The sequence below is a fragment of the Rhinolophus sinicus genome, chromosome 3 (assembly GCF_057876585.1).
Source record: "Rhinolophus sinicus isolate RSI-liver-muscle chromosome 3, RSI-T2T, whole genome shotgun sequence".
NCBI classification, from domain to species: domain Eukaryota; kingdom Metazoa; phylum Chordata; class Mammalia; order Chiroptera; family Rhinolophidae; genus Rhinolophus; species Rhinolophus sinicus.
This window is the reverse complement of record NC_142503.1, coordinates 163,651,974-163,679,000: the sequence shown is the minus strand read 5'-3', so window position 1 is coordinate 163,679,000 and position 27,027 is coordinate 163,651,974. Positions and strand designations below refer to the sequence as shown.

Genomic DNA, 27,027 nt, shown 5'->3' with positions numbered 1-27,027 from the left:
TTAATAAGTTAAACCAAGAGCATGATTTCTATCCTCTCTCCCACTATTTCCACTGAAGGAAATGCCAGCCATATTTAAACAGAGCTCATCTCATTTCTCCGAAGGGCCATCACTTGCTTGGTTGAATATGTGCATTTCCTTGGATGGTCCCTTTATGACTCCTGTTGCCGGGAAGATTTCCAAAGCATGAGTTGGCTCCAAGCTGAGTGTCTTCATGGCTTTGCTGACCTTCTGGATGATTGGTGAGTTGCTAAGTACATATATCTATATGTCTAGAGACTTGCCCATTTCCAAGACCATCAGCTCCAGCTGAATTTCCTGGCCTGATATAGAGATGGGGAAGGGGAAGTGGAAGGCACCACTCCCACCTCAGAACCAGGGGATGTTAAGGGAGCAGCCTTGTGTTCTTGGGACAGTCCCACTTCATTCAGAATTGTTTCTGTCTCTATCACTGTTGAAAAGTCCTGGCCATGTGTAGAGTACCCACCTTCCTTCCTTTCCTTCAAAGTGAAGACTGGTAAGAGCAGGTGGTGCACCTTTAACAGTGATAGCCTTTTACAAAATTCTGATCATACACTATTGTAGATTCATGATGGAAAATGCTGAAAATATAGAAAAACACTATAAAGAAGATAAAAATCTCCTAGAAAGAAGATAAAACACTATAAAGAAAATTTAAAAAGAATCCACTGTTAACCCATAGGTAACCACTACCAACCGTTTGAAACATCTATTTCAAGATTTTTATACACACATGCATATTTACATGTGTATATACGCATATAAGTTTTAAAAATAAGATCATACTATTTCGTAAGTTGCTTTTCCCATTTAAGATGGTTTTATAAACACTTCCTTGTGTCATTAAATTATTCTCCATCATCATTTGATCGCCTATCACTCATGAATGGACACATTCTAATTTATTTAACCAGTTCACCTATGATGTGCCTTTTGGTTGACTCCAATAGTTTTCTTTTTCCGTTATATTCATTGCTGTAATGAACATCCTTGAGGTTTCCTCTTTATATCGAAGTTTAGCACATTTTTATAAGACTTTGATTGATACTGTCAAATGATTTTCCTGAAAGCATGTACATGTTTCTGACCAGCTGTGGATGAATGCCTTTCATTGCAGATTTAAAAGATATCTGTCAATTTGATAGGTGAAAAGTGAGCATCTCCTTGTTAATTTTAATATCTTGGATTACGGGAGGTTAAACATTCTCCTTGTGGTTAATTGGCTGGCAGGGATATCGTGCTTCCCTGCTTCCAGGCAATGGAATTTAAGTGTCGCTAGTTATAACTTAAGACGATGAAATTGGGGCATGCTGCCAGGGAGCTGAGGGCAGTTAAAGTATTTGCTATTAGGCTTCAGAGCCTAAAGGCAATCTTCCTAAGTGTTTTCAATCATCCCTGAGTAGGCCTGCTAATCTGTGGGTACCTCGCTCTTCCAGGCCTCCTGCAGGGCAGAAAGGATGGAGCATGACCTGGGACACAAGAGGCTGGGGTGGCTTCATGCAGACAGGGTGCCTGGCTCACTAATGGATTGATTTCCTACACCTCCAGTCTTTCCCCCTTCTCTTCCCCTCATTCATGTGGATAATCATACATTAAATATCTTTCACTGTGTTTCGTGGTGTCTGTTCCCGAAATGATGAGGTAACTAAAATTTTGGCGCCAGTGTTGATATTTTGAGTCTGAGGTTGGTGGATTATCTGCCAGCTTTAGGACCAGCTGTGTATGGATGCCAGACTTCTGTTGTTTCTAGGTATGCAAGCATGCATACCCAGGTGAGGAGAGAGGTCAGAGTGGGGAAGCCAGATATGGGAGGTGGTCATTATAGGCACAGGGTATGCACTGAATCAGATCTGTATAATCTGTAATACATAACGTATAATGTATGGGGACGACCAGCAATCCTGGGGTGCTGTGGCTGGGCTTTGAGGAAAAGGTGATGCTCTGTGCTCCTTTCATGATACAAAAATGACTTTAGTGGCAACTCATTCCAGTTAGAAAGTCCAGGGATATATCTGGAAAACAAAATCATGAGATGTTTTGCCAGTTTCGAAAACCGAGTTTATGAGGAGAAAAGCAATGGCTGTGAGGAAGGCCTGGGAGGTGGGGGAGTCTGAGGGGATGCTGGCTTCCTTCCATCCGAAGCTGCCTCTGCGCAGGCTGGGCTAAAATGGCCCCTCCATCATCCCAAACTGGCGGGTGCTCCTAGAAGATCTGCCAAGGTGTGAGAGAAATTGCATTGTTACCTGGAATGTGGGAAAGAGAGTAGAGGTTTTATGTATAATTTCCTGTTCTCAGAATCCAACATAGTCATAAATAAGCTCAGAGAGACAACCGGCAGGAGAATTCAACACGAATGTCCACCGTTTCTGAGGCTCTGGGAACTGTGAGGAATTCAAATTGCATCTTTCACTTTGGGTTTTGACTCTGAAATAACTTGGCCAAAGCTAAGTGTAGTCAGTTGACTAAAAGGGCCATTATGCTACAGGGATAAAGATGTTCACAGTGGAAAAAACAGGTTTGGCATAGGTGAGCTCTAAACTCTTCTGAGGGGATAACCCTGTACCCCCTGAATCTCTTTGCGAGTGAGAGGCTAAGCCTAAGGCGTTGTGACAGGGATGTACGTCAGCCCTTCTTACTGTGAAGGGACTTGGGGTCTTTCGGCGTTGAGTGCACAGAGGAGAGGATTTAGGAGGGGTTGGTGGCACACACAGTTGGCTGCCATGGAGAGAACTGCCTCTTGGAAGAATCTGGAGACATTTATTTGGTTGAACGTAGTGGTGTGCCAGCATTTATTATTAATCACAGTGAAACTGCTTCATGTTTTTCATAGTGCTTTCTTGTAGATCCGATTCAATCTTCAGGTTTACTGAATTTCAATTTTTCAGTCAGTATTTGGGCAACTGCTCAGCCTCACAGAAGGGGCAGTTTTATAACAGGTGTGTGGAAGAAGTTAAGTGTGTTTTACAAGCTGTGGTAGCCCATCTTTGAGGAGTTGGGTATGACCTCCAGTCCTGATGGGGGTGCTGTAGGGGCAATGATGGGCTGCATATGACAGATTGACCGTCACAGAGTCAGACCACAGTAGACGCCATTGGAGGCTTAGCTCCCATTCCACCTTGGAGGGATCAAGGCCCTGTTTTATGTCCCAGGATCTGTGTGGGACATACCTTTTACCTGACAGATGTTATCTTTGTTGCATGCTTTTTGGTATGTTATTTAAGCTCTCCAGCCCTTAGTTCTCATTTGTACAATAAAATAAGAGTATCTATCTCAAGGAATTGTGTGAATATTAATTGAGTTAATACATTAAAAAAAAGAGCACTTAGATTAGGGAGTTAGCACTCAGTGCATAATAACTATTATGATGACACTGGTAGTAATAACCATGAATATCAGATTTCACAGATGGAGGCAGCCTAGGATGGTTAGGCAGTTTCCCTGTCTCCCAGCAAGTTTTCAACAAAGCCCCATTTTACATCTTCATGGCCTTGCTGGGGTCATGGTGAAGAGCATAATGGGGAAAGGTTATTGTTCTGTCTATTTCTGAAAGGGGCTGATGAAAAAATAACCTGTGAGTTTATGAAATAAGAGGTCAAAATGGGAAACCTGACATTGAAAATTTCATTAATCTTTTCAACTACATTGAAGGCAGCAGAGAAGTGACTTCTCACATGGGACCCCAAGAATTGAGAGTGAATGCTGTCCTCTAAATCTTGGCCTTGCTCTTTGTCAGCTGTGTAACCTTGGGCCAATTAACACCGCTGAGCTTCTCTTTCCTTCATTTGTAAAATGGTGTGGGGGAGGAAGGAACTTTTCTCTCCCCTCAAGGTTCTTCTGGCTGGTCTAATAATCGACAGATTAGCAAGAGAAAATGACCAAATGTAATACATACATATGTATGGGAACCCCACATACATGAGAGAGTCAGAGATCCCTACATGCAAGAGAAGTTCAGAGATAGAAAGGGGGATTGAGGTATATAAGACACCTGAGCTAGGGTTGACGTAAGGCACCTTAGGGGCTTGCAGGACGATAAGAACAAAGGGTCATTGCACGATGATAAGAACAGCCTTTTAGTAAATAAAAGTTTGCCCTACCTTTCAGATAAGTCGAAGGAAGTTATCTTTGATAATCACTTATTACGGCAAGGCCCCTGGTTCAAATTCTTGGTAATTTAAAGGGAGGGGGCAGAAGTTTCTCTTGAGCCTGAAGCTAAAATTGCCTTTAGCTCAAAGAAATCTGCATACCACTGAGGCACATCTTGGGGTGGCTCATTCTGAACCCCCACAAAAGGAATATACTTTATAGGGTTGTTGGAATTACTAAATCAGATGACATCTGGAGAGTTCTTAGAACCTGGTGAGGGCTCAGTAAAAGCTTATTACCCTGCCTGTATATGTTTATTATAAATGCTTATAATTACAAACCGCCCTACAGCTCACAATTTATAACTCAGGAAACAGATTATTTTCACAGCAGGGCTTGTCTTACCTTGAAAGATGTTAATACTCATAGGAATCCCCCCACCTTGACCTAACCCCCGAGCGTGGTGGTTGTCCATGTGAAGATGTCCTGGCTTCACAAAGGCTGGGTTCCAGTCGTCCTACCCCTGCATGTGTCTGTAGACCCTGGAACAGGGACTGGCTCATGGCTCCTATTAGATGATCTGGACTTTTGAGGTATCTGCACTCAAATGTTCTTCATCATTGACTCCTTCCGCTGGGCAAATTCCTTGGAGTAGAACAGCAGGTTTATATGGTAGGTGTATGTTTAACTTTTTAAGAAACTGCCAGCTGTTTTCCAATGTGGTTGTACCAGCTTACATTGTAACTGAGCAAAGAGTTTGTCCCCTTGGTGCGGCAGATGCCAATTGCCCTGACGCCAGGGTGCAGTGAAAGAAAGTGGCGTTTGTGGTGTGGCGCTCCACACAGGAGAACAGGCAGCTTGTGCCAGAAAACCCGAACTCCCTGATGGTTTACAGAGTAAAAATCATAAGCCATCATAAGTAAGGGGTTTTGGGGTCATGGGTGAAACTGATTGGTCAAGAGTGAGGTAAGCACAGTAAATCATAATTTCAGGTCTTAAGGTCAGCTTCAGTGTCCCTAGGCAAGGGTGTCATTCTTCTTTAGGGCTCAGGAGCTGAAACACTTAGGGCATGATGTTATCTTCAGCTTAACATACCTTATGACTATCAGATCCTGGCCATGCTGGGGCTACATGTTAAATCAAGATCATACATTAAAGCGGGAGCCTCGGTTTCATATTCTCACCTGTTCCAATTGTACAATCTCCCCAGGTATGTTTTTTATTCTTCCCTACACGTCCAAGTCAGTGCTTTTCACACTTGAAAAAAATATATGTAGTTTTTTAAGAAGCAGGACCTTAAAATATGTAAAAGGTCATACCCAGACTCCCCATAAATAAAGCAGATAGAGAGATAGAGGCAATGAGCATGTGGAGCCTGAAGCCCTGAGGCACCTCTGCCCACTCCAGGGCCCAGGGAAGCACAGAGTGAAGTCCCCGCTGTAGGTTACAAGCACTAGTGAGGTTCAGTCAGCTCTAACTTTCAGTTGAGTTCTGGGCCTGCCAGAGGCGTGGGGATACCGTGCAGGCCCTGACCACCCATGTCTCTGCCAGCCGTGCTGAAAGCCTTCTGTAGGGCCATCCAACTGGTAGCCCAGAGTGAGCCCCTCAGGCAGGCCAAACACAGCAGCCTGGCCAGGGAGATGATGTTTGTTGCTGGATGGAAAAGGTCTTTGAGGATATGGATACTCCCATTCTCCCACCATGGCATGTCCATCAAACTTGCTTCATCCAAGACAAATATCAGAAGCTGTGCAACTCCAGACACCAGGAACAAAGAAACAAATTGGGAACATTGTGCGTGAAAAAGATTTTAATAAAGATCGAACTGGCTCCGTGCGTAGATTCTGTCACTCTTCTTATTCTGATCTTGACAGTGATGTAGGTTGAAAATGAAAAGGCTGAGCCTGAGGAGATTCATATTCCTGGCACTGACAGGCCAAGTGCAGCCTAAATAACGGCTGATGACAGAGGTGCCCCTGTAGGGGTACTTCAGGGGCACCTCCTGCCCTCAGTGGGTCTCCCACATCTGCCCTCAGCCGCCCAGTCCCGACTGGCTCAGGGCCCCCACAGTGAGGTTTCTCTGTGGGCCTGTGGGAGCCAGATGAAAGCAGATGTCTACGTCTTCTAATTTCACTCAGCTCTCTGGGGCAGGGGCCTGAGGAACTGCGTTTTCACCAGGCTCTCTGCATGCTCCTTCCTCCTCCTCCTATTATTTATTATGGAAAATTTTAAACATATACAAAAGTTGATAGAATAATATCAAGAACCCTATGTAACTGCAGCTGAGCTTCAACAGTTACCAAAATGGACACTTTTGTGTCATCTCTGCCCTGACTCACGTCCCGCCCCCCTTCCATTTTGAATCAAACCTCAGACATCATATTATTTCATCCATAGACAAGTTCGTATGTATGGCTGAAATAAGGGTGGGTTTTTTTTGTGTGTTTTGTTTTTCAGACATAACCACACTATCATTATCTCACCTAAAAAATGAGCAATGGTTTCTGGGTGTTTCTTAGGCAGTCAAATGTGAAAACCACTGTCCAAAGCTCTCTTGTCAAATTGCGCGGTCACTTCCTGTGGTAGCAGGAACCACACCTGACACAGGTTGGAGGAGGGTGCTCATTTTTAAAGAAAGCTGGCACGAGCTCTCCTTCTGAAAAGTCACACTCACAAGAAAAACAACAACACAAAGTTGGGCTGACGACTGGTGTTGCAAAAGAGTCTCCGGGTCTTAGGCTCAGGAAACTGAGAATCTTATAGTAGAAGCCTTCTATTTATTTTTCAAACCATTTTTTAATTTTAACTAAAGGTAAGTGGGAGGCCGCTCTTGAGTTCCCTAGAAATAGTCCCTGGGGCTCCCAGTATGATGTTACTCTGTAAGCTCCCTGACAAGACCCTGGGTTTCCAACGTCCAGTCAGAAAACGTGGGTTTGGTTTATAGTTTACATGCTGTGTAGTTTCCTTGTCTGTGTTATACAGATGACAACCCTTGTCCGAATCAGCTTGTAGGGTTGTTTGCTGGAAATAATGACAGTAGATGCCGTGCCTGGTACCCATGCTGGAGTCTTGAGAGGGTGTGGTGTTCTGTTCATGAGGCTTCCTTTACCTGGCTGTGCTCCCTGCCCACCAGGAGCTTTCCAGACAGCTTTACAGGCCCCACCTTCACTTCCAGATCCCTAGTCATTGTTTCTTCCAGGTGCTGAGCAGGAGCCAGCTGGGCTTCCCTGACACCCAGAGCCCCGAGGCTGCTGGGCAGTGCATGCCCTTTCCCTACTTGCCCTTCTTCCAGAACCCTCTATAGTGTGTGGTGTGGATCTCCCTGGCTGACTAGCTTCTGTCCCTCGCCGGGGAAGGTGCTGTTGCCCACACATGTCAGTACCCTCAGAAGTAAGACTGCTGTGGCCTTGGCTCACCCGGTGTCCCTTGACTCCAGTGGGGGACAGGGAAAGAGGAGAGAGCTTTACTGGAGGAGGAGTTTGCACAAGGGGCAGCAGGACGACAGGCTGTGCTCTTGCCATCTCTGAGAGGCAAGTGCTGCTCAGTAGTAAGTGACCAGCAAGATGGGCTCGTCCATGTAGAACCCAGGGCAGTGGGGCAAAGTCACAAAGGTTCCCTGATACTAGAGTCTTCCTCCCAGCAAAACCCTGATTGTGTTCCTGTCTTAGGAGGGGCTAGTAGCTTTGAAGTCCTGGGGACAGAGGTCACTTTACTGCCTCCTTTTAGATGTCTGGCAAGGCTAGGGTACATTCCCAAAGGGCCTAGTCTGTCCAGAGCTGCTGCTTACTGGCCAGCAGGACATTCTACCCCTAGAGCCGGGAGGACTCCCATCCTCCCCAGACCCCATGCTCCCAAGGTGGTTCCTGAGAACCTGCTGGTGTGGCTGCTGTAAAGGTGTCTGGTACCTGCCTGGTGAATCCTAGTCATGACTGGGGGTTTGCCCAGCAGGTGCACACTGTGCGGGAGATGGCCTTGGCTTTGGCATCAGGGGGCATCACGTTCCCTTCCCTGCCAATGCAGGGGGTTAGGGCGGGGGGGAAGGTCAGTTGGTACAACCATAATAGATGGAAGTTTGATGACATCTCTCAAAATCACAAACACCCGTCCGTATCCTTTAACCCAGAAATTCCACTTGTGCAAAAGGACATGTGTACAAGGAGATGCACTGCAGTGTATTTGTAATAGCAGGAGATTGGCAACATCTAAATGCCTCAGTAGTGGGCAAGTTAAATGACCTGGGGTTATTCTGTACAATAGACTCCTGAAAAGAAAGAGGCAGCTCTATGCGTTTACTGCTACAGAGCTTCAGTGATATTATTGAGTGAAAAAGGCAAGATTGAGATATGCTACCTTTTGGAATGCTACTCTTTGTGCTTAAAAAAAAAAAAAAAACCAACCCTCCATTTATATGCATAGAATATATATGGACAAGCTGTAAGAAACTAAAAACCTAGGTTTGTCCTTGGAGTAGTGACCTAGGGAGACAGTGGTGGAAGGGAGATGTGTTTTTACTGTAAACTCCTTTGTAAAACTTGAGTTTTGTACCATTTGTTTGTGTTTAAAATAAGTAAATTTAAATAAAATCTCTGGTATTTATGGGCTGTGTGACTTTGGGCAAGTCAGAATCTAGATTTAAGTCACAGTGTTACAAGAAGGATGAAAACTAATGAATAAGAAGTGCCTTGTGCAGGATGTGGACATACGGGGGATTCAGCGAGGGAAGTTTTCATGATTTTTTATCATTATGTTTAATTTGTTACCCTCTGGATGCAGGGCAGGGAGAACAATCCCAGGCTAGAAGAGACAGTGATTTGGGAGACCTGGCGTGCCTCACAGACAAGGATGTTCTCTTTCTCATCTTCTTCCTCTTCAGCCTCCCCCCCACCCCCCCCACCCCCAGCAAACTTACGCTGATTTGAATTGTGCTGCTCCAGGCGACCTCCTAGAACAAACGTACAAGTAGCTGAGACGACACTGTCCACCAGAGGGCGTCAGCTGCTTCCCCTCTCATTTCTGGAGCCTCTTCTTGGGCTGCCAGCATGTGACAGGAGATTTGCCAGGGAAAATGTTTAAGGTGACCTTTTCCTCCTTGCTACGGACACTGAATGCATTGCTTAATGGTTCCTGTTAGGCCTAGAGGATTCCTGGTCACCAAATGTGCTGCAGAAACTGGCGTAACAACCCTGGGGATGTGTGTGTGTGTGTGTGTGTGTGTGTGTGTGTGTGTGTGCAGAACCCTGGGTTGTGAGTTGCAGGTCAGTTAGCCTCTGCTTGGGGATGACTCTGCCCTGAAATGGATCTAGCTGCCCCAGGCTTCTCCGTCCTGAGCAGTCAGGCTACAGGACCGTACCTTACATTTACAGAGAGCTGTACATTCCCAAATTCCTCCATCCTACCCTGGAGCACTGCGTTTCACTGGTCCTGTGCCTCCAACATTCCTCACCTCCCTGTGGCTTTATTAACAACATCTCCCCAGACAAGAGAAGGAAGGAATCCCCAAGAGAAGTCCATGTTCCAGCTTTATCACACCTCAAATGTTGTTCCCTGCAGGACGACACCCCCCAGCCCCTGCTGGACAGGGCACCACATAGGCTGTGTGGTGTCCTCTGCCTGCTCCTCCCCACTCACAGCACACAGAGAAGCGCTGGGGACCTTTTCTCTCAGTAGCCCCTCGGGGGCATCATCACGGGAGCTCATGGCTCCTGACTCTTAGATCAAGTCTCCAAGCTGTAGCCATGGCTGTGGAGTCCAAGGGGAGTGGAGCAATGGTCTGTGTGCAGGATGCCTGGGTTTGCTGTTGCGTCTAGGCCGGGGAGAGTTCTGACTTTGTAGCTTCTGACGCCTGACTTTGGCTGAGGGGGTGCAGACTGGACGGCACTTGGGGTTTGTAATAATGATCCTAACAACAAAGGCCACTATCACTCATGAGCATGTGCTGTGTGTCAGGCACTCTTCCAGGTGCTTTGAGTACATCAGCTTATTTAACCCTCTGAATACAGAGGACTAAATACCTCATTGGGTATTTAATACCCCGCTAGGTATTACCCCTATTTCATAGATGGGGAAAATGAAGCACAGAGAGGCAAAGGGATTTACCCAAGGAAATATACTGGTAAATGGCATTACCAGGAACTGACTCAGGAAACGGGGCTCCGAAGCCTCAGGGGTTTGAAGCCAGTCTGTTCAGGTTGGCAGCACTTCAAGGTACCTAGACAGGGAGCAATCCCATTTTAAAGGTGTAGGAAACTGGATTCGAAAATGAGCATAAAGTTTCTGGTTTTCTAGGATCTTCTTCAGGTCAAGGAAGGGAAAGCCCCATTTAGAATAAACCTGAAAAGCAAAGGACTGTGACTATGTCCCTGAGGTAGGTTTGGGGGTCACTTCCAGGGAGCAGAAGGCCCTTACCTGCTCAGGAACCAGGGTTCTGTGGGCAGTTTCTCTAAAGGTGCATCTGAGACCATGGGAAGCAGCAGGCACCTTCCATGCCACCATCAGCAGGAGAAGGGAAGTAGCTTGTCCCTCTGGGGCCTCCACTGGATATAGGGAGAGGCTGAGTTAAAGCTTTTTTGCTCAGGCACATCCAAAGGAAGTGGGTGAGAAGCCACCGCAGGCACTTCTGCTGCTCTAGCACCTCTTCCTCTATTTTATTTTATTTTATTATTTTATTTTATATTTTATTTTTTTGAGTCAGTCCCTCAAATAGTCAGGTTTGCTGGCTTCCTGCTGGCTCTCCACTGAACCCAGCCTTTGAATGGGAGACTGAGTCAGAGCAGGCTCAAACGTGCCCTGAAGGTGAGAACTATTGCTCATGAAAGCACCTGTCATAGCAGTAAATTCCCCTGCTTCTGAGGCTTTGAACCTGGAGTGATCCACAGGTTGTAGCCCAGCTGGAAATGAATGATGAAAGAAATTGGCCTGCTCACTGTCTACTGGGAGCTGGCAGAGGAGGCGAGTCCGACAAGATGAGGCTGGGTCTGGTTCTGAGACTGTAGCTAATCCACAGCACGCACGGGTGGGCCAGGTGGTCCCCTGGCCATCCAGGACACTACCTCGTCGGAGACACCACTTTAATCTCCTCCAGACTTTGAGGATCCACAGAGAGGCAGTGAACCCAGATAAAATGACCAGAGTTTGCTTTTTAATGGGCCAACAGTGGGGATGGACATTGGTCAGACAGCAACCTAGGACCTTATCCACCTGGGCACAGAGTAGGATTGCACTTCCCAGCTCCCCTGAAGTTAGAGGTGGCCATGTGACTTGCTTTGGCTAATGACATGTGAGCTCACTTCTGGAAGAAGCCACATCCTTTTTTCCCTCTGTCGTGGCAAACATTAGTGCTCCACTTGGTGGCAGTTGTGCCAGCCTGGGTTCCAGTCAGCTATGTAGAGCGGAGGCCCTAGTTGACCTGTGATGGACATGCAACCCAGTGAGAAATAAGCCTCTGTGGTTTTAAGTCACTGAAATGTTGAGGGTGTCTGCTAATGCAGTATAATCTAACTTATGCTGACAGATACATGGATAATCAGATTGATGAATTCTGGCTAATGGATTACTTGGCTAACGTGTTAGGCATGACAAGGAACAAAATTTATTAACCTAATTAAAGTACACGTAATTTCCCAAATTGAATCTTTGTGGTAAGCATTGCAAGCACCATTGCAAGCCAGCAGGGGGAGAGATTTGGGAAGTAGCACTGAGCCTGCTAAAACCCCATTGCTTGTTCAGCCTGGTTTAGGGGATCCCAGAAGGGAGGGCACCCAAAGACGTCAGCAGAAGAGGAGAAGCAGGTTCCCTTGCTGTGTAATTCTCACACTTGGCTGCACGTTAGAATGGGAGAGTAAAACCCCCATGCCCTTGCCATGCCCCAGACCAACCTACAGCAGCTCGTAAAGCTCCCCATGTGATCAGTGTGCAGCCAGGCTGCGAACCACAGCTATGTGGATTCCTCCTCCTCAGCTAGGGACGTATTTTAGCTAATGCCTGAGGCCGTCCTTCTTTGTAGAATTCTACTGCCTGCATGTAACCTAGTATCTCAGGCTGCAACAGATGTTGGAAAGAAAAGGCCTGGAGATTCACCACAGTCTCCTTAGTGTGAGTGCTCATATGGGGGGGGGGGGGAGTCTTGGAGCCTAAAACAGCCAGTCATGGTCCCCTTTTAGCAGGATTTTGGGGTAGACAGACTTGGATTTGAACCCTGCCCCTCTCTGTAACAGTTCTGTGACTTTAGACAAGTTGCTTAACATCTCTGAGCCTCAGTTTCCCCATCTGTAAAATGGGGACAATCTAATACCAACCTTACTGGCTTAACACAATGTATCTGCATCCCTGCTAGCTACTTATTGTTTCTCCCAAGTGACTTGTGCTGGATGATTAGGTAGGTCAAGTAGCATAAAAATTCCATCTGCTGCCCTTACCCCCAGCCCACGCCTTCCCTGGTAAATGGGACATCAGCTCCCCAAATGCCCAGGCCAGAAACTCGGGAGGCATTCTGGACTCTTCAGTCTCTCCTTCAATCCCCACGTCCAGTCCATCATTAATCATAATTATGCTGCCCCCAAAAAATCTCATAGATCTGGCCAGTTCTCTCTATTCCTACTGTCACTCCCTCAAATCTGTAGATTGTCTGAACTAATGCAGCAGCCCCTGGGGGGCCTCCCCAGCTCTACTTTGCCTCTCCTTTAATCCGTTTCACAAAATGGAGACAGAGTGATCTTTCTAAAATATGAATCTCTCTACCAGATTTTAAAGCAAAAATTTAAGTTAAAATAATTAACACAATGGGGGTGCTGAATAGACAGACATATCATCGGAAAGAAAAACAGGAAGCCCAGTGATAGACCTAAATAGGTGGAGGAAGCTGGTATATTACAGAAGTGGCATTTCAAATCAGTGGAGGAAAGACAGATTATTCAATAAATAGCATAGGTACAACAGGGTAGCCATCTTCATATAGAAATAAAATTGGATCCATACCTCATACTTTGCACAAGGAATGGTTCAAAGATATAAATGTAAAAAAGTGAATCCTTAAAAGTACTAGAGGAAAACCTAGTATATCTCAGAGTGGAAAGGGCCTTTTAAAATATGTTTCAAAATCCAGAAGCCAAAAGAGAAAAGATCAAGACATTCAACTACATTAAAGAAAAAAAAACCTCTCCATGGCCAACAACTACCATAGGCAAAACCAAAAGATAAACTGGAAAAAGTACTCGTAATTCGTATCACAGAGCAAAAGTTAATTTCTACAATATACAAAAAGAGCTTCTATAAATTATTAGAAAAAAGGTCAATAACTCAATAGTAAAGTGGGCAAATATGCAAACAGACAGTTCAAAGGAAATTACAAATGACTATTAAGCATATAAAAATATCCTCAACTTCACTCAAACAAGGGAAATGCAAATGAAAAGGACATTCATTATTTTTCACTTATTAGATTGGAAAATATTTAAAAATTGGTGATATAGGAATTGCTGGAGGTATAGGAAATAAAACACTGTCATTTTGGGGGGGCCAGTTAGCTCAGTTGGTTAGAGCACGATGCTTGTAACACCAGGGTTGCCAGTTCGATTCCCGCATGGGCCAGTGTGAGCTGCACCCTCCACAACTAGATGGAAACGACTACTTGGAACTGATGGGTCCTGGAAAAACACACTTAAAATAAATAAAAGTTTAAAAAACAACACACTGTCATCTTTTGCTGCTGGAAGTATACATTTATGGAAGGCAACTTAGGAAAAACTGGCAAAATGACGACTAATACCTGTGATGGTTAGTTTCATTTGTCAACTTGGCAAGGCTAAGTACTCAGTTATTTAACCAAACATTAATCTAGGTGTTGCTGTGAAAGTATTTTTCGGATGTGGATAACATTTACAATCAGTTGACATTAAGTAAGGATTAGCCTTGATGATGTAGTGGGCCTCATCCAATCAGTTGAAGATCTTAAGAGCAAAAACTGAAGTTTTGGGGAGAAGGAGAAATTCTGCCTCAAGACTTTCGCATCAACTCCTGCTTGAGTTTCCAGCCTGCTGGCCTGCCCTACAGATTTCAGACTTGCCAGCCCCCACAATTAAGTAATTCCTTAAAATTTCTCTCTTTCTCATATATGTGTATTTAATGGTGTTTCTCTGGAGAACACTGACATAATACCCTTTAATCCAGCAATCCCACTTTGTCATTATGGGCACCCTTCACACATGTACAATGACCCATGTACAATTTACTTCATTGGGGTCGTGTTTGCAATAGAAAGAGTGAAGGCAACCAGAGTGTCCATCCGTAAGGGACATTAAGAAGCCACATTAATTCACAGAGTGCAACCTGCATAGCCATCAAAACATATGAGGCCAGTATTAGGTGGGTGCAAAAGTGACTGCGGTGTTTGCAATTATTTTTAACCTTTGAAACTGCAATCACTTTTGCACCAATGTAATAGTATAGAATGGTTTCCAAAACTGATTTGAGTGAAAAAAGGAAACTACCACACAATAAAGAACAGTGTGCACACCATGCTCTTTTGTGGGTAGAAAGGGAGAAAAACATATCAGTGTTTGTACATGTATGAAATATCTCTTGGTGGGAGCACCAGAAACTAACACTGAAAACCACCAGAGAGGGGCACTGGGTGATTGGTCACAGGACAGGAGGGGGACACTTTGCCATATGCCCTTTGGTTTCACAAAACAAAACCCTTACCGCTGATCCTACTGCTGGCAGACAAGGGCCCCTGTGGTCCTTCATGACCCTGCCACTGCCTCCAGCCTGTCCTCATGCCTAACCCGCCCCCCCCCCCCCCCCGTCCCCATTCTCTGCGTTCTCTATCCCAGTTCTATATTTACTCACTTCTGTTCCTCAAACTCACGTGACTCACGCTGTAAATCTGGAATGACTCCGAGGCCCTCTCCAAGAGCTTCTGCTTGTCCTCGGGGTTGCTCCCTTTCTTCAAAGGGACCTGGGTGGCTGTGCCAGGGAAGAGTGAAGCAGTTCCCCCCCCACCCGTCCTCTTATGGATACCCTGACCTTTGGGCTCAGGTAATTCAGGGTGAAAGGACAGCATTGGGAGCCTGTTGAAGCATCTCAGGTTTTCTCAGGTGGGCATAGGGAAGAGGCCTCACTATAACTGGATTTTACCTGCCATCTCTAGACCATGTCTTGAAAGTATCCTCTGTCCCCAGACATGGAGCTGGTCAGCACCCAATCCTCAGGAAATCCTTTTGTGTGAGAAAGATAGCAAATCTGGGACTTCCCCCTTGAGTCTTCTCTGGGGAGATGGGTGTGGAAGCACACATGGATAAATGCAGTGTATTGCAGGTGAATGAGAGCTTGGATTCTGTCATAGGGGGGCAAAGTGGAGTAGGTTAGGAAGTGAAGCAATCTGGACCCCACGCACAGGAACGGAAGAAAGCAGTAGGGTGTGTGGTCTCGAATTTGGCAGCGGATGAGGGAAATGATTTGTCGTGTATGCACGTGGTTTCTCTCATCCACAATTTGCTGTCTTTGTACCTATTTCATCTTGGATGAGTTAGAGGCTTGTTGTTCATACCAAAAGGGAGTCTAGTACAGGTACAGGCACAGGAAATCCATGTTTAGCCTTTGCCCAGTGAACAGATCTGGGATAATCATAACAGAAAGCAAAGTGGTGAGGACCGATGGGACAAATTTGATTTTGGGATTTTGTAGGTTCATCTGACTTTACTCTGGAGCCTGTTAGAATTTACGACACGGAAAACTGGAACGATTTCCCAAGGATGTGGGTGCAAACAGGGACACCCAATCCCAATTGTGGTCCCCACAGGGGGTTTTAACTGGAACCTCTGGGCCATCTTGAGTTCCAACAGCTCTGGTGGGACCATTGCACTCATGAAAGCTCAGATGTTGTTTCTCCTGGATTGGACTTGAAAAAATAAAACCTCAAAAAACTGTGGAACACACTATTTAAAAACATGTACTCTGAGTCAAGCATAAACACAACGCTGTCTTTTTATAAAGTCTGAGCTTTATAAGGTTGCCAAAATATTTCTCCATCGGTTTTTAAATTGAAGTAGAAACCACTTAAGAGTGAAAAATATTCCGTGGAGGAGATTCTCTCACACTGAATCCCCAGGTTTACATCACAGAGAAGTCAGTGTCTGTACACCAGAGCTCGGGGGGTCAAGGCATGCTGGAGGGAACCACTGAGCCAGGGTGACGCCTGGGAGGGAGCTGTCAAAGGTCAACTGCTTCCGTGGAGCTCCTCAGTAAGAACAGACGTCATGCTTCAGTTTTGCCAAAGTTCCCATTTTCCCAGTCACCCACGTTTCCTACTTCATGTACCTGTGTCCCAAACGTGTAGCCACACACACACACACACACACACACACAGAGGAAACATCCTCCATTCTCTTTCTGGGCCGGAAACTGAGACTGTGGAGTGTGAAGACCATGGTTTTAGGATTGCTATGGGAACAGTACTCTAGCTTGACCCGTTTTGAAAGACTAGGTTCAGGCTCTAACCTACCCCCTACCAGTTCCATTACCTTCTGGACCCTTTCCTTCCTTCCAACATGTTCTCTTTCTCAACTCTTTTCAGCTCTTAGAAATGACAAGTGAACAAAGCACTCACCATCCTCGGGCCAACTTCTCAGCATTTCTCAGACCACAGGGTCCCTTCTCTGCCATGTTGTGGGCATTGCTGGCCTGGGTGAGGGGAAATGCTGGCAGCAGGATTTGCATCGTCTCATCTGAGTGTAGTTTCCCAGACTGATTTTGCAGGCTGACTTTAGAGTTTAGGGAACTAGAACACAGCTACTTTATAGCAATTTGACAGAATGATTTTGTCTATTGAATCTAGTACATTACTTGGGGGCTTATAATTTTTTCTTTTACTTTTATGGTATTTTACAGCAGATTTGGACTATGTGGATCGGAAATAAACAGCCATCACCCTAAGTAGAGTCACAAATGGTTTGAGAAGCACTTGAGTGTGCTGGGATGTCCTAGAGTTACTACTGAGGATTGAGAGGCTGAGGTGCCCAGGGAAGGGCTGGTTTTCAAGGACGGAGCTATGTGGATGGAAGTGCTTGTAGAAGCCAGTGGAGGTATTTGTGAGATCAGTGCTGGAGTGTGATATGTATGCTAGCGTTGCCCAGCGGAAAAAGGGAAATGGACAAAGTATGGGCTGCTACACTGTGCTCTGGGTGGGCCAGCTCCACATTTTTCTAGAGGAGGATTGGGTTTGGTTACGCGTGAGACAGATTCTCACTGCCCTCACCTCAAACTCTGGTGACGATAGATTTTGGAAAGATTGAGAGTCAGGGCCACCAACAGATGGAGGGACTGTTGAAGGGACGAAGGTGCTTTCATGAGTTTGGATTCTTCTCTTTGTATTGGTGGATCAGCGCCTTTCTCATTAGGGTAGAGGACATGAGCGTATAGAACCCATCTGTGCCCCTTCTGGGCTCCTGAGTCAAACCCATTGCAGCCTCTTCCAAACCAGTATGCTATATAGGTGTTAATTATCCCTCTTCAATAAATAGAATTCAATCTGACTTGGGGAGGAGGGGGCTGTTGGAGGGAGTCCTAAAAGCTTTACTATATGAATAATTTCTGCACCAGGATTGAACATTCTGCTGCAAACTCGTTGGTGAAGAGCTATAACTGTGTTGATAAAAATGGCTGACTAACCCTGTTGCAGGCATGGGGCTGAGCCCTTTATGTTGCCTCTCCTTTCATCTCACAATGCTTACATTTACCCTCATTCCACACATTTCAAAAGTGAGGCTGGACTTTTCTCTTGTACACTGTCCCCCCTTCCCTTTAGAATACTGAGTCATACAGTGAGATATAGCTCATTTGGGTTATAAAAATTTAACTTCAGGAAGAATTTAACATCTCAGCTTACGAGGTATTTCTTCGTGTTTCTAGGGACCATTTTAGATTTTGCATGTCTCTTGAGCAGCTTGAACCTTGGGAAAAGAGAGATGCCATGTGGTCATTGTCACAGCATCAAGCTGTGGTTGCCTCAGAGAAATCTTGCATTACTGGGTTACTAGGCTTTAGTGGCAATAACTTTGATAGCCTATGTTTTAACTTTTCTTTTTTGGATTAGAGGCCTAATTACATAAACTTTGAGTATCAGAGGCCAAAAACAAACTAGACTCAAGGCTCAGAGAAGTTGAGTACCTTGCCCAACATCACACAGCCAAGGAATACTGAAGCCAGAATTCACACTCAGTTTAGTCTCGCTAGCTGAATGCTTAACTGACATTATTTAGAATTTATATTAATATATATTATATATCATACTGGAATTAGAAGTATTAGAATGAGATTCATACTATGTGTTGTTAAAACCCCAAGCTTCCAAGGACGTGCTGTTTCTTTATGCCGTGGTCAAGGGGTGAAATATGATTTCAAAGGCATTGGACGTGGAGAGTAAGTTATCAGCAATATCATCTGCGGGGTTAAGAGTTTGTATTTAGAAACATGCCTCTAAGTCAGGTGATGCATTTATTGGCTATTCTGAGCACAGACCAAACTGCATAATTTTTATACCTCTCTCCCTACCTCTTTATTAAAAAAAGTGGCTCATAATGGAAGACATAGTTTGTGTAGAATGGTCAGATGGGAATAGTTTACAGAGATGTTATGTTGGTTCTTCCTTGGTGGCTTATTTCTATGATTCAGTTCTTGTTTTCTAATCAATCATATTGACAAAAAGAAAAAAACGACACACACACCAATGTTACAAAACCTTGTATTAATCATTTCCCTTCACTTTCAATATAACGTTGATATGAAATATAGCCATGATTCTTAGTTACATGGGAGGAAATGAGTAATAAATACATTGTAGCAAGTTTAAACCACAAGGGTGTTTCACTGGTAACAACATTTGAAAACTGTACACTTGCAAAGAACAGCATCTTCAAACATTAGTATATCTGTATATCAGTAAAGCTTTTACATGTAACAAACATGCTATTTCCATATATGACAAATTTAAAAAATATGCATTGCTTGGCAACATGAACTAGGCAAAAATAGTTCTTTGTTCACTAACTTTATACAGGAAAACAGGACGAAAGGCATGCATGTACAATAGGGATGCCTGCACGGGGCATGCAACAGAAGAAAGCTTTTTAAAAGTCAGCTTACATTAGGCATAAATACATGAGGGTTATATATTAATAAGGGAGGAAGTCTTCTGTTTGACACTATTAACATTCCTGTTTTCTTCCTATTCCTCCCAGAGGAATACACATTCACCTTTAAGTAAAGATAAAGGAAATACAAAAAAATAAAACTCACTTTGCAAACATCTCAGATGACTTGTAAAAAAACAACAACACAACATTAGTGTTATCACAGCCCCATGTGCAAATTATCCTCCTGCAGGTCCTTCTTGTAAGAGGCACACCCAAGTGCCTTGGTCAGGCTCTTTCTCTGCACCCAAGCTGGAGCTGCCTGCTGCAGACATCTCCAGAGGGCTAATGAGACTGGGGCGTGCTTTTCCTCCCCTCACTGCCCTTCTGATTGCATGCCTATGCATTCAGCCCAGCTCAGTCCCCAAGCCCAGGCTCTTGGTGAGATCTAGTTCTAGCTGGGGAGAGCACATTTACAAACCTTTGCACCGGGAGTAGCTACAAAAGGTGCAGAAGAACACAAGACCCAGAGAAGGCTCCCATTCCATAAAAGGCAACCAGTGACACCTCAAAAGAAAATCTTGTTTCCCTCAGTGTCTCTTCAAACAAATGGGAGATGGGGGCCCAGCTGTCGCTCCAATCCTGAGTACCAAAAAGGATCGATTAATACCCAGGATTTGAGAGCTTGGTGCAAACAGCCGCCCGCTGCAGGCAGACCCAGCAGCGTCTATTTTGCTTGCTGGCCCTCGTTTAAAAAGTGAAACTCAAAAAACATGTGGAAAAAAACAAAACAAAACATATCAGCAGCAATGTTTCATTTCTTGTACACAGTTCATGTGTGTCTTCCTATTGTTTCTGGTAAGAAACCACTATGAATAAAAAGCACCAATAAAACATCATACATGATAACAATATCGTAGAACACCACTGTCCCTGGGACAGTGTAGAGATGCCAAATACACACTGATTAAATCAGAACAAGGGGGAAAACATGTAGTGAAATAGATTTTACTCTGAGATTTTTAATGTTCACTATGAATATAAAACAGTTGCATTTAGGGGTCAATGGGTAAATACAAAAAAAGGCACTGCCGCGTTATTACTAAATATCCGACTTCACAGCCTTATGCATGCAACTGTTCAATTCTTTTATAAATAAAATTCTTTTGCTTTAGGATTTTTAAATTGAGCTGTATACCTGCAGTCAACACAGGACACAAACAAGGTGGGGGCAGGCTCCTAAAATTGATCAGAACACTCAACTTAAAAAAAAAAAAAATTAAAACACTAATAGCAAAACACAACTAAGTAGATAAATCTATACACAGTCAATGAAAAATAAGCTTTTCTTTCTTTAAAAAAAGAATTATGTTGTTATTAATAACAGACTTTATCATGGTTACCAGCCATAGCAAGTTAATAAGTAACATATCCAAAATAATATCTCTAATAATCAGATAACCATTGTTTCTATATTCAGTGAAGGAATAAATAGAAATTCAGATTTGCAAATACTTTAAGGTCTTCCTTTTAAAGGATTCATGCTAATGTGATTGTGTTCACAATCTGTTTTCTGAACAACCCCCAGTCTTTATGGATATATGTGTTTTGCAGCAGATCTGAATGCTTTTTCACTTCTCCACGAGACATGTAATACCATTGTTTTTTCCTCCTCTTTAACATTCTTAGCATTCAAAAATCACCTTCGCAAACCCTCGGGTCTTACCTTTGGCCTTCAACATTTTTTACCTATTCTGCCTGCCTTACATGTGATGGTGCAGCCCAACACATTCCCCAAGTAACACTAAGCTTATTTAGAAAAGGGGTGTGGCAGATGAGTGTTAATGGCACTTGGTTAAAAAAAAAAATCAACTAAAAATGCTGCCTCTTTCTGCACATGGATTTGCATCTTTAGAATTTAGTCACCCAAGGAGAACTTTTAAAAAAACGCAATGTATGATTTGGTAGGTTCAAGCCTTCTTTGCTTGCTAAAGGCTCTCCTAGTTAAAATGTCCCCAGCTTTTTAGACCTTAAAGGGACTTGAAAAGCCTTATTCCAAGGTCCAATGCCACCCAAGGCCACGTTGGGTGTATACTTTTAATCTTGAAGGTAAAAGAAAGTTGTTTGGATTTCATTAAGGCTTTTTAAATCTGTATTTACTACATTAACTTTTTTTTTTTTTTAAATAACCATAAACAAGTGCAGTGATTTTCATGGTCTGATCTTTTCAATTTCGACTCTGACTTCACAAAAAAAAAAAAAAAAAAAAAGAGGCACTAGGCCCACCCATTTCATAAACAGGCCTTATCCCATCTCCCCGATCTCGCCTCTGGCTGAGCATTCATACCATCATTTACACAACCCAATTTTCCAGTGCAGAGCACAACTCCTCTTTGATTTCCTCTAATACCCTCCATTGCATCAAATTCCAAAATGTACATTCTTGCCCTTAAGAAACAGAGCTATTACTTTGTGGCAGCGTAGTTTGTTAATCTCTCACCATGTAATGAGTGGCTCTATGTCTCTTCTGTGTGGATGGATAAATCAGCCAACACCACAGCTAATCCCTAACCAATACCATATGGACAGCACCACCGTTCCCATCTTTCCCACATCTTCTTCCACTGCCCACCTGGGATGGGCCCGGGCCATGGGCCGTACATCTCACCACAGCTCTCTCTGCTACTTGCTGACTGACCATTTATACACTGTGCTGGGCCTTGCTCTCCTCTTCCTCCTCAGCAGGGAGCGAGCAAAGGGGATGCAGCCCCCAGGCTCAGGTTCCTGTGAGCAAGTGTACTGTAAGTGGCGTTTTGAGCTCCTTATCTAGGTATTAAGGCCTCTCACAAGGGAAAAATATCCATCCTTGCCTTTTCTCCTTCAGTGGAACTCATAGTGTGTGTGTGTGTGTGTGTGTGTAGTGAGTGACAGGATGAAATACCACGGTAGGGTGGGGAAAGCTCTCTGGGTGAGAAGCAAATCCAGCACAGAAAGGGGCCACCGGATTCTTTCAGCATTTCTAGGTGACCGGTGAGCAAACCCTAGCGGATCACATGGGGCCGTCCTCCTCATGCCCTACCGAGTGCTCTACCCATTCCAACCACATCTTGTCTTTCAAATCCACCTACACGCTCCTTCCACCCACAGGTGAGAGACAGACCACTCAGGCCTGCATCCCTCTGCCCAAGAAGCAGAGCTTGGCAGCCATTTTAAAAGACAACCCTGCTGCTATTATAAAAATAGAGGGGAAAAAAAATGAATCCATATCAACAAATCCTTTACAAAAACCATAGTATGAAGAGAAGTTCTATCCAAACTCTTTACACGTTATGTACCCTTTAAAATTGTTATGTAAACAATACACAAATTTAAAGTTTATCTGAAATTTTGTTGGAGGGAATCTTTCCCGTCTTGCCCCTGTTGCCATGTGGCCGTTTCCGGTGGCTCGATCCCAAGCAGGGGCCTCAGGGAAATCCAATGGGGGGGGGAGGGACATAAAAGCGCGAGCCGTCATCTTGCTTTGGTCACATGTATCGATGACTTTCTCCTGAGGCCGGACTGTGAAGGCAGGCTTTGGGAGAAGGCTCCCAGGGCTTCTGCCTCCCTCCTGTGTCTCTTGTATCTCTTTCATGGCGGTACTTTTTTTTTTTTTTAATACCCTTTCCTTCCAGGAAGCCACTTGCATTCATTCCCTCCAATCCACCCCCAGTCTCATGTTTCCCTAGAGACCCCTCCCCACCCCACACACCAAGCCATCCCATGACAGTAACAAATGACAGAATAACCAATCCAAGGCTACTGATATGTTTACAAGGACGACCTTCGCTCTCACAAAATCAAAATGGGAGAGGGACCAGGGGATAAAAAGGCTGCAAAGTATCTTGGAGGATTCTGTGCAACCCTGAAGATGGCTGACTCTGGACCCGCAGCAGTCGATTTCACGGCCAGCGCGGTCGCTCTCATCTTCAGCTTCTAGATTGTGGAGGTCCGGTCAACCCCATCTGGAGAGAAAGGAGTAAACAGTGGCCACAGGTGAGCAAACAATTCTGTTCATGTCCACTTAGTCCAACAACATGCATGTTGGGCCTCTCAGTCTCTGAGGACACATAAGGGCTTAATTAATTAATATACCCACCCACTCAACATCTGGGAAATGGCTATATTTTTTGCCAGGAGCCATAATGAGCGTGGGAACCAAGATGTGAAGACCTAATCCTCACCCGCTAGGTGCTCACATCTGGTCAGAACAAAGACATAAAACCCACAAGGAAGTATGAGTGATAAATGCTATAATGGTGTATGTAGCAGGCACAGCAGGGATATGGAGGAAGGAGTGTTTTAAGTCACCCTGGGAAATGAGGGACAGTTTCACAGAGATAGAAAATGATTACTGTAGATGGTGCTGGTAGGAGAAGAGAGGAGGCGGCAGGAGAGGATGAGGGTGGGGAGGGTGTATAGGTGTGATGCTGGTCATCAAATGGGGGCCTGGGGGCAGCTTGGAGGTTTAGAATGAAGGATGGGGGAACGGCGGAGTAGCAGGGGATGTGGCCAGAGAGGCAGGCAGGGGCTGCAACACACATACAGGTGGACCTGTCTAACTCACATCCCTTTTTTGGGAGCATCTCCCTCCCACCCTGAATCTCTGCTGACAGACCAGGATGAGGCAGTCGTGACTCTGACCCAGAGCAGAACGGGGGATGCATCTGATACAAACTGATCCAGATTCTCCGTCTCAAGAATCTGATCAGCGGCAGAGACACCACAGTTAGATGTTGCGCCTGGGAACCGAAAAATCCTGTAAGACTGAGAGAGTGCTGAGGCTACCCAGGGTATGCCATGTCTATGTTGTGGAGAATTGGCGATTTTGGGCTATAAAGGAAGCGGGGGATGTGTATGCCAGAGATGAGAGGCCATGAGTGAGACAACAACAGGGGCAGCTGATGGCTGCCTGACCCTTTTTCAGTTTTCTGCTTACACATGGGAATTATAGGAGAGTCCCCAGAATCAGACCATCAGGGTCTTGTGTACTATGAACAGGAGCTTGGATGTCGGTAATTAGTGAATGATACGCAATAGAGTTACCAGATCTGATTCTAGAACAGTTTTCCTGACAAGGCTGTGGCAGGAAGACCAGTTAAGAGGCCCCTACAATGGTCCATACTAGAGCTGACAAGGGCTTATCAGTGAGCAGAGAGAGGCATGGATTAGCCATCATAGGAGGTAAAAACGTAGTGTCCAGTGACCACTGCATGAAGGCGATGGGGGGGGGGGGATGCAGGATGCCCGTCTGACTTGCTGATAACCGAGTCAGCAGATGTGTCCCGTCTAAGCCTTGATGTCACAAACCTGGTCTACCAGATGGAGCATCTAGATTTACTTGGCAGGATTTAGGTGTGAGAGAGGCGTGGCAGCGTGCTCCAGGGACGCAAGGACCTAAGTGACACGCAGGAGTGCTGAGACCACGGCAGGGCTCTCCTGACCTCCTCACGGGTGCTGCCAGGCTGGCGTATCACCAGCAGGGACATGGGGGAGGAAGGTTTGGTATCAGATCATCAATCCTAGAGGCCCCCAGATATAAACTTCTAATCAATAACCTCTGTGGGTGTCAACCCGAGCCTCTTCCGGTGGCTCTCAGTGATAACTGCTTAGGGGAGCACAGTAAGTGTGTCTATGTGTGCACACTCACATGTGTGCATGGGTGGGGGTGTAGCAGTCACCCCCTCACTTGTAGAAGTACAGTGCACACTCTTGCTGGGGCTCACTGGCCCACTCATTAATGTCAACCCCTCATAGTTGTGGAAATGGGGAGCTAGAAACCTGCAAATCTCAACTAACCCAGCTCCAAGTCACATTTTCATGGAACTCCCACCCTATACCTCCTCCTCCAAGGGTGATGCTATTTACCTGCAGGGAAATGACCAACAGGTAAGTCCAGACTCACCATTTACAGTTGTGCAAGTTGTGCACTGCACAACTCCAGGGGGTGCCCTTCACATGTAATCATGATAGGTTTTATAGTTATAGTTTTATAGTTATGACAAATTTCAAATAAGTGGCAGAACAGCATCTTGAGAAAGTGGAGTCATTTTCTAACTTGCACAAAGTCTCCACATCAGCTAGAAGTGGGGCTGTCAGACCCAACAAGGAGTGAGGAGAGAAAGTGAGAAGGAACAGCAAGGGAGTCATGTGAAGCGCGAACGCCGGAACATCAGAGAGTGAACGGTGCATTTCTCTTCATGGTATGATTCACTACAGACTCCATTCTGCTGGGAAGAGCCTTGTTTTTGTGTCTGTGAGGATTCCTGCCCATATAACCCTTCTGCAGGAGGAAGATAAAGACTAGGCTTGGTACAGAGTCTTCCTGAACGCCCTGCGCCACCAGTCAGGAACACACCCAAGAGAGCCAGAGGAAAGCTTTAAATGAAGACTCACAAACCAAGCTGGCAGAGGCAACCCACCCCCAGGGCTTCCTCAGGGGTTCTGTTGGGGGGGCCTGAGGAAGGGAAAAGAAGAGATGAAAAGGGAAGGACAAAGAGAAAAGTGGCTTAAGACCGGCACCAGGAGGATAGCAGTTAGTGGAGGTGACAGAGAGCAGAGATGTCAGCACGAAAGGAAGGGCCCCCAAGGCCTAAGGCCCAGGGACCGGCTGCATTAGAATGGCCACCCTGGGATGCGGTGTCACAGGAACTTACACACCCTCCCCCACCTTTGGCATTCTCTCCCCAGCAAGGTCATCTTCCCTGGCTGCTAGAAGGGGTCAGCCATGGGAGAGGTGCTGTCGTACTGGGAGGGCACACCACCACTGTGCCCAGCTGGGCCACCCTGAACTTAATTTGCATTCTCTGCTCTGGAAACTGCTTATGAGGCTTCCCACCAGAGAGGATTATTGAGAGAAAATAACCCACAGCAATTAAAAGGCTTAGGAGATTAGTAAGATGAAAACATTAGCAAAAACACATCTGTTCAGAGAGGTTTGCTGTAAAAAATAGAAGAATGGGTTAAAAAATGAAGTGTTTTGAAGGGAAGCTTCCCTTTAATAGAGAGCGTTTGGCATTCATGGTACTAATGAGGATGATATTAGTACTTTGCCGTTTGATAAGAGCTTCCAACATGTCAATTATCTGAGAAATATCCAGCCCTGGGGGGAAAAGCCAGTTCTCCCTGCTGACTCTCAAAGGCACGGGGCTCCCCACCTAGCCGGCCACTGTCAGGTGGGAGGGCGCCGGAGCTGCCTGCACTGGGCTGAGCTTGGCCTGATGACTCAGGGTCTCGGGGGGTTTCCCTTTTTGAACAAAGTTGAGATAAAATCCACATACCACACATTTTATCCTTTTAAAGTGCACACTTCAGTGGTTTTTAGTATATTCACAGAGTTGTGCAACCATCACCACAATCTAATTCCAGAATATTTTCATCACCCCCAAAAGAAATCTGGTACCCTTTTAGCATTCCCTCCCCACTCCCACCTCCCTCCATCCCCTGACAACCACTAATCTGTACTTTCTGTCGCTATAGATTTGCCTATCCTGGAAATTTCATAAACTCACAAATGGAATCACATACTGTGTGGTCTTTTGTGTCTGGTGTCTTTTACCCAGCTTCGCGTTTTCCAGGTTTATCCATGCTGCTGTTTTATGTGTCAGTACTTCATTCCTTTTTAAGGCTGAATGATATTCTACTGTATGGCTACACTACATTTTGTTCATTCATATTCATCTGCTGACCACCCTTTGGGTTGTTTCTCATTACTCATCAGGGCTATGGGTATGCTGACCCAATCTCCTCAGTTAGCTGG

At 45.2% G+C, this 27,027-nt stretch overlaps 2 protein-coding genes across 7 annotated transcripts in view; one reads left to right on the top strand and one right to left on the bottom strand.

Moving 5' to 3' along the window:
* GCH1 (GTP cyclohydrolase 1) overlaps positions 1 to 27,027 on the top strand; it is a 140,131-nt gene that overhangs the window by 59,248 nt on the left and 53,856 nt on the right. For 2 of the 3 annotated variants that reach the window (XM_019725737.3, XM_074327457.2), the window contains one exon: positions 105 to 242. In XM_019725737.3, coding sequence (XP_019581296.3) covers positions 105 to 242 — 138 coding nt within the window. Of the gene's footprint in view, positions 1 to 104; positions 243 to 1,457; positions 1,633 to 27,027 lie in introns of those variants that run through there. The other variant, XM_074327459.2, reaches the window with a different exon arrangement.
* Positions 18,829 to 27,027, bottom strand: part of SAMD4A (sterile alpha motif domain containing 4A) — a 216,372-nt gene continuing 208,173 nt past the window's right edge. For all 4 annotated transcript variants that reach the window (XM_019725735.3, XM_019725736.3, XM_074327456.2 and 1 more), the window contains one exon: positions 18,829 to 23,233. In XM_019725735.3, the coding sequence (XP_019581294.2) occupies positions 23,205 to 23,233 (29 nt within the window). In that variant the 3' untranslated portion in view covers positions 18,829 to 23,204. The remainder of the gene's footprint in view (positions 23,234 to 27,027) is intronic.